Here is a 13,113-nt window from a genome sequence, read left to right as displayed (position 1 = left end):
GCCACCTCCTAATGAATGCCTTGCTGGGTTTCTGTGCAAATCACCGAAGGCATACTGTCTGCTCTAAAAAGTGGTTGAAACCTTTTTACATTTAAGGTTGAAAAGGGAGGCTGGTTGGTATCAGTATCATTTGGAACTGGGTTAATATCAAGTCTCCATATGTAATGTGCTACGCTCTGAAACTCTGCTCCTTAATCTTTCTTGTAGTTGGGAAATGACAGGAAAAGCCAGTGGCTGTTTCTTGCTCCAGAATGTCCTTCCTAAACCAAACCAGCAGGAGTAAGAAAAAGCCCTGTGTAAAACTGCCTTGTAAATCATATTCTGATTTTAATATGAGCGGAGATAAATGTCAGACACACAGACTCCCATCCATCCCCCTCTCCTGCTACCACCGCTGCCGCCTCTCTTCTGACATGCATTAAATGATGTGAGCTATGCTGGCAAGAGCCTGTCTGTCTGCAGATGAAAAATACCTGAAACACCTCATATTAGTCAAGTGTGCTGTGCAGTCAAAGCCTGGCAGGAAATGAACACTGGGAGCGCATCAACCCATTGGCAGGAGCAGATCAGCACATTGGCATCTTTGTCATGGGGAATATTGACTGGCCATATAAGCTGTGGATTTATACCAGAACCTAGTCTATTAATCCCTTATTAGTCCTCTGGCATTGCTTTAGCTGCTGATAACTAATCAGCTACTCAACGCTCTTCAAAAATCACCAACTTCCAGATCATAGCCACACTCGCAAGATGCTGAGAGGTCTAAACTTGTAGAGAAACTGGCAAATAATGTCAGTTAGATAAAATGTCAGAAAGACTTACTGGCAGAGCACTGAACATCCTAGCACTAGGGTCAGACAGTTTGACTGTCTCTAAATCTTGAAAGTCTTTTCAGAGTGATATTCAGCCTAATCCTTTTATGCTCTGTATATATAGGTCTTTCTTCATCAGACTTTCTCCAGCTGTTCCTTACTTTGATGTTACTTTTCACAGGGATTTGTGCCAGCCTTCTGCATCGGGCAATTTTTACTTATTTAAACAGTGTCTTGCAGGACTTTTCGTTGCCATATGAAAAACTGAAGTTTCCCAATACCTTTCCATATAAGAATAGCTTTGGGTTATAAACGTCTTTCTGGATGGTGATGATGGTGTCTCTCCTCTGTACTACTGGACGTATTTACCCTTTCCTGCAGGTTGATTTGAGAAAGCAGAAGCTTTCACTAGCATGAATACTTCTGAACTCCTCTCTCTTCGAAAAACTCCCACCGCTCCTTAGATTTAGGCAAGGCAAGGTTTATAAGTAGACACATAGCTTTCGTTAGGCTCTTTGCGTTGACGTTAACCCACTTTTGTTCCTACTTTAAATGCTCTGTCTTCCTTTTGATGCATATCCTAAAGGCCACTCTTATGTCCTCAAGTTCGTAGGTCTCAACATGAAGTTCAGTGTTGTTTTATTTCCCCTCTGTGCTGTGCATGGACACCTTGAAAGGGCAGGGAAGTGTGAGCAAAAGGCCCTTCCTGAATAAGAGTGGGGTAGCCACCAGACTAGTGAGTCTTGATGGTGCAGAGAAAAGGATAAAGGCAAGGTGAGTCTGTTCAGCCATGTCCAAGGTAGTTTCTTCCTGAGGCAGCTGGAGGTGAATCAGAGAAATTTATAAGACTGAGACAGAAGAGCTAGAGAAAACTCCGTTAACTGAAAGCTTCCTATTTTATGTAGGAAATAATCTTCAAAAAGGAATCTCAGAATAAGGAGTGTTCTCTGCAACCATTCAGTTTCATCTCAGTGAAAAGAGATTTCCTTTAGTTTTCCCTTAGGCTTTCTTGGAAAAAAACATCTTAAAGTTCCCTGTTCACTTCCTTTGGGGAACCTACCAATGGCCTTGGAGCATCCTTGGCCATTTTGGGCCCAGCTGCTCCTGTTCAGAAGCAGGCTGGAGTTCTAATGGCTGGATTTTTTTTATCTCACTTTTATCACTGTTAGGTGTCATTTGCCATCGACTGGGGTGTTTTTGTTTGTTTGTTTTTGTGTTTTTTAAATTATTTCACAAAGGTTGAAATTAGCAGTTGTGTCGGTGAGGCCCCTGGCCGCCAGCTCTTCATAAAGAAGTAAGATCTCATCCTTGTGAGAGGCATGCAAGAAGGGAAGAAGGCATTTCCCAGCTGCAAGACGCAAACTCAACAGTTAGTGCCAAATCTCACAGTACTGAATTTCAAATATTGGCATGTGTAGGATTGCAGAGGCTGCTTTTTCTGTGTCCCTGCTGCAGTTCGTAGCAAAGGATGTCAGCCGGGAGCGTGGGGGAACAGGCTTCACTGGAGGAATCACATGCTTCCGCGGCAGACGCACCCCGCTGTTCCCACTGGGGATGTGCAGTTTAGCACCTCAAGCCAGCGCATTAAATGAACAACAAAACCTTCACATTGAGAAAAACCTGCAGTTCCCCGAGCCTGCCTTATTGAGACATGGAAGCTGCCACCTCAAAGGTCAGGAGCTCCAGAGGAGTAAGAGACTTTTCTACAAGTCTCTGTTGAAGATCTATATTTAAGACCAGTAGTCTGGCTGTCAGAATCTCTGTGGGGTTTACATGTTATTTGCACATAGCTAGAGACAGAATAATTACATGTACACATGCTTAACCTTAATGCCTTCTCCTCCCTCAATTATCCCGTCAGCGAAACCTTTTTAATGGCTTTTATCTAGAGTGCTTCCATGACCTTTTTTACTTAGAATGCCATGCACTACCTTGCAGTCCCGGGGGCTGAGCTCTTAACAGATTTCCAACCGCGTGAACTTTATCGGGAAGAAGGTAACAGTTGGTTTTGTCTGACCAATTTGATCTGCAATTCCGAGATGACTCCCAGATGGGTTTCCATGGTGAGATGGTTTAGGAATACTTGCAAACATGATGAAGAACAGGTTTAAAAACGGAGCATGTAAATACTCGGGGATTACTCTTGAAACACCTATTTGACATCGGTAGCTTCTGTACTGCTTGAGAACAAGAGACTTGTAGGAAGCGGATAGACATCTACCACTAAATTAGAAAATCCTTTATGTGGACAGTTGCAGTTTCAGTAAGTTACTAACCATGATCTTCAAAAAGTATTTGAGTTTTGAAATGACCAGGAGGTCAATTCTGATTTTAGCTTGTGTCAAACTTCTTTACTTTTTTTAAATCCAAAACTGTTCAGATATGAGGGAAGTCTTTAATATCAGGACATAAAAGGAGAACTTACACGGGCACTTTGAAGTAGATTTGAGATTATCATGTGGATATTTTACTGATTAAAGATATAAAAATGTATTCTATCTTCTGCAGTATAATTAAGCTTATGCATATCAGATGGACCGCATTCTTTCCGTCCTTTAAATGCAGTCATTGAGATGCAGATGTTGGTTTTTCAATAAAGATGTCCAAAGAAGAATTGTAATATACAAATCATGATTTCCAACATTCTGAAGGTTTTATGTTTTCTGTTCATAATTTTTGCCATTTTTCTTTTTGTAGCGGGTACTTTGTGTGATGATGGTTTCTTCTTTCAGGAAATTATCTCCTAATGAAAGAAAAATATTTCCCTTTCTAAAAGAAATAACTAATTCATTTGGTTATCAACACTTCTAAAACTGTCATAAACCTGTCCTCAAGTGCTTGCCTGAGCTTTCTTGAGGACTGTAAGGACTGCAAATAGAAACATGGAGCTTGCTGATGCAGGTTTTTTTCTTCTCTTAATTCAAAATACTGCAATTTTTTTATATTAAAGACTCATCAGACCCTTAGAATAAAATCCTTGTGATATTGAAATCTGGAAATCTGGAAATCTGTTATTCATTGAACAGCATCCGTGGGATCCTCCACTAAAGAAAATGCCCACAGCCATGAAGCAGCATGTGCATGCTAATTGGTGTTTCAGGAAAATGATAAAGGCAGTGGGTGGCCTGCTGGGAGTGCCTGTACGGGGAACTCTCAGGTCACCTCTGTGTGTTTCTTATGCTCTGGGAAAAATAGACTCTTCCTACCACTGCCCAAGTTCTGCATTTCTACAAGTGTGGCTGTCAGTGGGCAGCACGTGGGTTACGTCTAGATTTTTCTGTACAATAATTGTGTTACAAAATCACCCTAACACATACAAATAGAGATGTAACGTAGCAGTTCGGCAGAAGGAAGAGGAATGAGTGGAGCGGATGATGCTCAGCTGATCCAGCCTTCCTGACAGAAGGAGATTAATCTATCAATGATATCCAGGTGGCTTCTGATAACAAACTACGTTGAGGCTTCTAATGCAATTTTCTTCTGCAATAACAAATCTCTGGCAGTTACAACATCTGAACATGCAAATATGCAAGAAAGTAACAATTTTAATTTTTAAAAAAAAAACTTATTCACGTTAACAGTTAATTATGTGAAGTATTGCACACAAAAGCAGATTGAAAAACGTCTTGTGGCTCTCATAATAAACAGTTTAATCAAAGAACATGAATAAGAAAAAAATACATTTAGTAGGGGAATGTAGCCAAAGCAGCTCGTTGTGACTGTAGAGTGACTTTAATATATATGACTTTCTATCAGGATGATTTGGTGAATCTCTGAACGACACAAACTTCATGATGTCTGCAGGTCATTAAAAAAACATTATAACCTTCCAAAAGCATTACAGGGAATTATGATACATGGCAGGAAGTAGAACCCAGATTCTAACAAAAAATTTAGAGTAGTAACAGATAAATTCTGGGTTTAGAACTCAATAATTATGCATAGTTCATAAATTGTGACATCAGGTTTTAAATTAGGGCAAGAAAATTGAGTAACGTGCAGTTTCTGAGGTTAAAAAAAAGGTGCAGCTGAATTTTCAAGCCATGGTAGACATCAGGGAGTTTTGGTGTGACACAGCATGAAAGTGGATGTTCTTGTCATTTCAAACCTGACATCTTTGAGCATTTCTCCATTTTTCTGTCTTGATGTTTCTGGGTTGTGGATGTCTTTGATAAGCGTTCAGTGTCCTAGCTCTGTTGGCTGTGGTCTCGCTATAGCTTGTACACGAGTTGAGAAGAATGCCCCTTTATGTCTCTTTCAAACAAACATAGCTTTTGGTGGAAAAGGGGGCATTTTTACATTTTTGAACTTCACGTCTTGATTTCTTCTCCATACAAAGACTCATCTTCCAAAAGTACTCTGAAGCTTTAAAAGTCTGTGACCTGTTTTTGAAAAGTATGGAACAAACCACCATTTCTCAGTGGGAATTGTGGATACTTCTTAGGAGCATAGGTCATTGGGTTTTGGTAGAAATTTCCCCTTGGACGCAGAAGGAACAAAGCTTTCCAGTCTTCAAAACCACTTGTGGATAGTTCCTCTTTTGTAGAATACAAATGCACATGGCTGTCAATAGTAATATTTTTGAAGATTTCTTAAACTTATTTTCTAGGATTCAAAGGGTGTTAGTCCATTTTTTTAATACTCAAAAGCAGTTGTTTTCTTAAACTTACCCAAAGGTAGGTAATTTCAAAAAAATAGACCCGTAGACTTTCCTCTGAGAACTATAGAAATTACATCCGAAAGCAATAATTTGAAGAAATTGCTTGGAAGGTATTTAAAGAGACATTATATTAAATGGAAAAATATTCAGGTGTTATTTTTTGTTGTTTGAAGGCAGTATGCCTTTATGTTCCATGCTCTCTTTTGTATTGAGAAAACATCTGTCTAATTAAATACTTGGCATAAAATGTTTATGCAACTTTTAGTAGATTAGAGGATGTATTGGTTCCAAATATATATAACCAATTCAGTATACATGAATGAATAACATATCAAGACAAAACGAGAACATCTCCAATTCCCAAGAAAAATCTTTATTGCATGTGATATGACTGGTCCCAATTCTTTAAGCAGCAGTAAATAATAAACAGATGCTGTCACCAGATTATAATTCACAATTAGAGTTTTAATTGTGCGAACTTCATGTTTGCTTGTCTGATCTGGGGAATTGTGCAGTATTAAAAGACTCAAGAAATTCCTTCTGAAACTTCATTCTCTCTGCAGTCATGGATAATTGAAAGAGATGTGTTCGCCTATCATTATCTAGCTTCTGTCTCAAGTCTTTGAGAAACTCATCTGTGGAACAATAAGCTTCAGAAATCACTTCATCCCCTCACCTTGAAAGAATCTCTAATGCAGAATGAGAAATTAACCCAATTACCCTTCTTTCCAAATCATTGCTGGTTACCATTTCACAAGAAGTGCATCCTTTTTCAAGGTTGTTATTGCTTTGTCACCCGTCAGTGGCAGTGAATAGCTTTTCTCGTTTGTCCCCTCATCCCTCCTCCGCTCTTTTATTTTGTTTCCCTCTCTGCTGACTGGGATCAGTGCCTACAGCTCCGCCGCAGAATGTGCAAGTGGAAGCAGTGAACTCCACAACCATCCAGTTCCTCTGGAACCCTCCACCCCAACAGTTCATCAACGGTATTAACCAAGGATACAAGGTAAGTAGAAACAGGATTTCTGTAACTTCAAATAATGTTTGCCTTAACAGTCCTGGTACAGAACAATTAGAAGTTGAACCTAATAATCTCTGAATCTCCAAAGTGACTGTATATTTTCAGGGGTATCTCAAATGAGTAAAATGGTGAAAAGTTGGCTCACACAAGAGCCGACAGTGAGCCCTGGCAGCCCAGAGGGCCAACCGTGCCCTGGGGTGCATCGAGCCCTGCATCGCAGCCGGGCGAGGGGGGGTTTGTCCCGCTCTGCTCCACGCTGGGGCAGCCTCACCCCGAGCGCTGTGGGCAGCGTTGGGCGCCACAGGACATTGGGGGTATAAAGCTACCAAAGAGTGTCCAGAGGAGGCCACGGAGCTGGGGGAGGGTTTAGAGGGGAAACCGGACAAGGAGCAGCTGAACTCCCTTGGGTTGTTCAGCCTGGAGAAGAGGAGGCCGAGGGCAGCCTCATGGCGCTCTGCAGCTCCCTCCCAAGGGGAAGGTGTTGGTCTCTTCTCTCTGGTGCCCAACGCCAGGCCCCGAGGGAATGGCAGGGAGATGTGCCAGGGGAGGGTTAGGCTGGATATTAGGAAAAGGCTCTTCCCCCAGAGGGTGGTGGAGCCCTGGAACAGGCTCCCCAGGGAGGCATCACGGCACCAGCCTGGTGATATTCCAGAAGCACTTGGACAAGGCCCTCAGAGACACGGTGTGAATTTGGGGCTGTCCTGTGCAGGGACAGGAGCTGGGCTCGATGGTCCTTGTGGGTCCCTTCCAGCTCAGGACTTTCAATGATTGTATGATAAGTGAGCGGTTGTTGCTCCTAACATTTACTAATTTATGTAAGTTCTGAAAAGCCAATATGTTATAGGCTAGATATCTTAATGTCTTTGTCATTTACCTGGGGGGTTTCCAAAGCCAAAAAACAGTTCAGTGTCAAACAGTTTGGAAAGTCAGCACAGGAGATATGTCGTCGTGCCACTGAAAATCAACCTTCAGATTTCTATTTACTCTAGTGCAAAATTCCCATTCATTTCATTAAGAACCAAGACATCACACTAAATATTTATCTTAACTTTCCCACTGTGATGAATTGGGAGATGTAAGAATGTAAAATTTATTAATCGTGCTTGATGACACGAAGTTAGCATGATAAGTCCCTGTTGATGGGGCAACTGGCAATATCTATTACAGTACGCAGAGTAGAGAGTGCTTAACAGAGCACTTGTTGGTACTTTGGCCAGTGGAGTGTATGCTAAGAAGGTAGCTGGAGTGGCTTATTCCTGTCTCCCACGAAGGACTGCTTAATAAAAACTCTTTCAACAGTTCAGCAGTAGGGGCATAATAAATGAAGGGTTTAAAAACATGGAAAGAACAAAGAGAAATCCTGTGGGAATCACAGAGCAGGAAAAGGGAGGACAGGTATCTTCTATGAGCAGGGAGGAGGAAGGTTGATGTAGGTGTTGGGCAAGGGAATGTCGGGTGAGCTGAGAAGGGTGTGTGGTTGAGGAGACAAGCTGTGAATTGAGGGGTTGTAGGTGGATTTTAGAAGCATTGGAAGACCTGATCCTTCTCTAAGAATTTCTCAAAGTGATAGAGAAACTGAGACTGAGCTGTGCATGGGAGTTTTAGTATTTTTCCCATGTATATATTTCTCATAAAAACCAGTGATGGTTTCAGAATCCTGCTGTTGAAGTATTATATACATGTAGATGGTAATGTCTGTTTTTCCCAGAGATACAATCAGCTCTCAAGACTAGGTGACTGACAGGGCTGCAAGAATATATCCTGAAACCTCAGTACAGAAGTAGTACTTGGCTTCTGTTCAGACTCTGGAGAATAAAAGCACTTTCTGGGCTCAGTGGACTGCAGTGCACTATAATTTTCTGGTGCAAGTCCAAGCATGGTGAGCTCAGTCGGATTTGCAAAAGTCGTATTTCAGATTTTTATACTTTATTTTACTCAAAAAGAGTTTCAGTCTAAAGATCCTTAGTCTCATCGCATACCTACTTCTAATTTATGTTTCAGTTTCTTTAGCAATGGGATAAAATAACTGAAATCATAACTTGTATCTGTCAGTGGTCAGTGAAAACTTTTGAAATGATCAAAACTTCTCTTTCCTTGGGTTTCTTTGATTGTGGGAGATTACAACAGCTTTATCATTCCTGTTTCTCATAGGGATTGTGAGTTGCAGTACAGAGACTGTGCAAGAACATTTTTGTCAGTTACTTTTGCTAGTTTTTTGTGTGATTTATAAATTACCAGTAGTCAAAATTAGGCCTTTGCTTTTCTGAAGGATTAAATAATCTTTTTTTTTCTTTAACTGACGGAATTGTTCACCTTTATTTTCTGCACGTTTTCTGAAGACTGTGCAATGAAACGTACTCAAAAAATGAGAAGTTCAGTCCTCCAAAGTTATAAATGCCAACTGTAATCCACAAAGGTGATTTAGAAAAGAAAATAAAACCTACTATTCCGTCAACCGGTTTCCATTTTTATCTTTTCTTTGAAATTTATTTGCATTTCAAGAAGTTGTAAAGTGTACCTTTTCAAATATGAAATATTCCTAACAGAATTACTCCTTATAGTCCTCTAAGTGTGCTGCCTGATTATCAGAAACTGTAGACTTTGGCTAAATGTGTCAAATATGGCTCATTAATTTCAGGCATCTATTCATGTTTATGAGCCTGAAATCAATACAAGTAGCACAATTTACACAGATACTGAGCAAGGCCTAGAATTTTAACGTGCTGGTGTTAGAGACAAGGTTAGGATTTCTGGACAAAATAAAAATTTCATAAGCGCTTTAAAGCTTTAGACCCCTAAGCCGTTAAGGCAACTTCAAAAACTGTTTTAAAATTTCAAAATCATTTGCCAAAAATGAATTTTTTAAGTCCTCATTTAGGTACCTTACACATAAGGTACTCCACTCTACAAAATATCAATCACCCAGAAGATCCACTGAGATGAATGAAACCTGGAAGAACTGAGCACATCTGACAGGCATGCTGCTTTAAATGCATGAAAATATCTTCAGGAGTCTAACTTTTGGGACCCAGGTGCTGAAAATTGTAGTAATCATCTTTACAACCTTTTTCTATTCTTTCTGTAGTTCCAGAATCAGTTGAATCATTCACAGTTTGGATATCCCCAAACCACCAAACATTGCAATGCTCTTCGCCTGTTAGGCAAGGCTGCTCAGTGGGATGCTGGGGGCTGTGGGAGGGGACCAAGGATTCCCCCCCGCCCTGCCCCGCCCACCTCCCTAGCTAGCGGGGTCTTTAAAGGAACCCCAAAATAAGATAAAGCATTTATCTCAGAGTAGCACTGAAAGTCCTTTTCTTCCTTCCGCATCCTTTCGGCGGCAGAGATTGTCCAGGCTGGTCAGAGCAGCCCAGAGAGAGTCAAAACGACTGGTGTCATACAAATAATAATTCATATTAATTTTGGCATTGTTCAGTAGCAGACACTGAGAATGGCAATACCGCCACGGTATCAGTAGATCCCCCATCACCAGCGAGTATTATACACATCCCTCCAGTAATCATAGTAACAGTGTTATATCCATCTGTTCAGCGTCAGAGCTGACAGTATTTTAACAGCATTGCTTGTATTTCAGAATCAGATTAAGATGGTTTTGGCAGCCAAGCATACTTTGATTCCAAATAGACACAACTTCTAATGAGAGCTCATCCACATTTAAATTTTCTAGCTTCTAGCATGGCCAGTGGATGCTCCAGAGAGTGTGACTATGGTCACCATCGCTCCGGATTTTCACGGTGTTCATAGCGGCTGCATCACCAACCTGAAGAAATACACAACTTACTATACATCAGTTCTGTGTTTCACCACACCTGGCGATGGACCACGAAGCACACCCCACCTCCTGCGCACCCTTGAAGACAGTGAGTAGTCGGCACTGGTAGAGAATCTTGGTACTCGGGTTTTGTTTGGTTGGATATAAAAGCCAGAATTTTCAAATCTGGGCATTTAAAAGTGGACCTAGGGTTCGCAGTCAGTCTGCGATCTCTTGTTACGTTACTTTGCATCAGACAATGACCTCAGCCGGTTGTCCGTGTGTGTTCCTTCAGCCTGCGGGAAATGAATGATATTTGGTATTTTTTTCATTATGGATTAAACGCAGATGATCTTTTTTTTTTTTTTTTTTACGTTGGTCAGAGGCTGAAAGCTTCATAGTCTGACTCAGCTAACACACAACACGTTGTTTATGTCTGCGAGCCTTTATGGTCTTAAATCCATGCTCAGCCATCCCAATGCATATGAATTGATCTTCTTAGGAACTGAGCCCTGGAACTTCCTCTGGAGGTCAACGATTAATTTACAATTGTTTCCTTTTCTTATTCAATACATTGAAAATGTCTGTACCTATATTATATTGCAAGTGTTATATAAAACAATCAGGATCATAACAATGCAGTAGCTTTTATTCTGCAAAACTGGAGTCAGGATGAAATAAAACGAGCTGGATGGTTTAGCATATAAATTGTTTCCCACATCAGAAAATGTTTTGGCCTCTGTGGCCCCTTGGAAGTGTTTGCTCAAGACATATTTGGGACTAACAAGTCTAGCATGTGTCTGATGCAGATAACAACTCAATTGCAGTGGCCCTGGTAGCTAACTGTGTGTCCACACTGGTCTTGGCTCTGGCCAGCACTTCCGTATCTTCCTGTCACAGAGCATCATAAACAGTGCTGCACATTTGCAGACCCAAATCAGAATAAGAAAGTGCCTAATACATCCATTAAGGTATTGTTTTTAGACATGCTACTTTGCCTTAATAGGGATCTTTTAGGCTAGTCGATGTTCCCGTAAAGAAAAATCTGATTATCATTAGTATTCACGGAAGTGAGTCTCAAAGTGCTAATCCGATTTTTCATGAGATATTCTTGAAAGAACATGAAGAAAATTAAACACTTTCCTATGGATTTTCCTTTTGCGGTTAGTCTCCTCCATATGCTAGACCTGTGCCCTAAAAGAAGATTGTAGACTTAAACCTTTGCTTGTTAGAAGATCACAGAGATAGCAATTTCACTACCAGAAATCTGTGTGAACCATTAATGTGAACGCGTACATGTTTATCTGGGGTTAAAGCAAAAAGCATGGAGGAAAGAGAACCATGCATTAGGTCCTTGTGTGTAGTATTAACTTTTTTGCCTGTTTTCCTAAGGAAATGAAGCTTTTGACAATGATGATTTGTAAATGTATTCGACTGTCTTTCTTAAGTCCATCTGTCTTTCTCCCTCCAACGACATTTGAACCCTGTGGCTAATTTCAGTGAGTACAGAGGAGTAAGAAACCAAAGATGAGAGACTCATAAGATTTCACAAAAATTAATCAGCTGGGAAGAGGAAAGAGACCATTAATATTTCTGCTGAAGGAAAGGCTGCAGAAATGAGCCTGAAAGACTTTGCGCAAAGTGGAAGAAAGGGCACGGTCAAGGCACTGGGAGTATCTCAGGGAGATGCTGGGATCACATGCCATTCTAAATACAAGAAAATTCCATCAAGAAACATAAAACAGGAGAAAGCCAGACTTGTATTTTGTAAAACATTTAAAACGTTTCTTGGTGTATGCAGCTGTATGCTACAAGGAGCTTCAGCAGTAGAGATGAGCAGGATTATTATTTTTTTTTTGATCCTTCAGAATTGCTTTCCTTGGTTTTTTGTGGTGCCTGAGAAATTAAGTGCAGGATGGTATAATGCATCTTTGTGGAGAACTTGTTGAATCTAAGTTGCTTCAGGATTTATGTGGTGGGAAAAAAAGATTCAAAAGGACTGTCATCCATGTTCTCAGGTGATAATTTTCTGTCTGTATAGCAAAGTTAGGCAACCCTTTAGAAAAAAAATAGTGCAAACGGATCTGTTTGCTGATGAACTGTAGGTCAAATAAAATCTGACATCCAGTCAGAAGCAATGTGTCCTGGCTTGAAGTAACCTGCACCTGTTTTTCATTATGACGTTAAAATTGGACTGCAACTGCAGGAGCTAATTGAGGTAAAGCTTTGCGAGTATGCGGTTTGCATGTCTGCAGATCCATGGCCCCGAATAGTGCATAATTGCTGTGCTCTTGTTGGGCATTCCTGAGATCGCTACCAGATCAGCAATTCTTCCTGTAACGCTTTGACTACTAGATATCACAGAATGGAGTTGGAAATTTTCCTCACTAGGATTGCAGAATTGCAAACGTGGCTGTAGCCGACCTACTGGCAGGCTTTTTTTTTTTATCATAGCTGGAGGGGAATGAGAAACTGGACTAAAGTGAAGAGGAAACAAAATATGAAATTGCAGACGAGAAATTGCCAACTGATGTCAGTGGAGCTGGAGGATACTCGGGCAGGGATCCAATGACAGAAGCACAGTGAATATAAAGTGAACAAAACCTCCTTTTTCCAGTACATCGATTGAAGACAGAACAGCAGTTGGATCAAAAATCAGTCAGGATGTCTTCCTCGAAGATCAAAATTGAGGGAGGATGGCATATTCTTGACAGTCATTCCATTTTATGCTCTTTCATTGCACACTAGGGAGCTGAAATTTTTAGAGCTCTTGAGCTACACCATAAAAATCCTTTAAAAGTTTCACACACTTGTATTCATTTTACAGAAGACAGTTGCCATTATGTTGGACATT

At 40.7% G+C, this 13,113-nt stretch overlaps 1 protein-coding gene across 3 annotated transcripts in view; it reads left to right on the top strand.

The window, feature by feature from the left end:
• Positions 1 to 13,113, top strand: part of SDK1 (sidekick cell adhesion molecule 1) — a 417,626-nt gene that overhangs the window by 300,728 nt on the left and 103,785 nt on the right. For all 3 annotated transcript variants that reach the window (XM_075104852.1, XM_075104851.1, XM_075104853.1), the window contains 2 exons: positions 6,360 to 6,475; positions 10,176 to 10,368. In XM_075104852.1, coding sequence (XP_074960953.1) covers positions 6,360 to 6,475; positions 10,176 to 10,368 — 309 coding nt within the window. The remainder of the gene's footprint in view (positions 1 to 6,359; positions 6,476 to 10,175; positions 10,369 to 13,113) is intronic.

The sequence above is a fragment of the Phalacrocorax aristotelis genome, chromosome 10 (assembly GCF_949628215.1).
Source record: "Phalacrocorax aristotelis chromosome 10, bGulAri2.1, whole genome shotgun sequence".
In the NCBI taxonomy this organism is placed as follows: domain Eukaryota; kingdom Metazoa; phylum Chordata; class Aves; order Suliformes; family Phalacrocoracidae; genus Phalacrocorax; species Phalacrocorax aristotelis.
The sequence above is the reverse complement of the archived record's forward strand: the minus strand, read 5'-3'. Positions and strand labels throughout refer to the sequence as shown.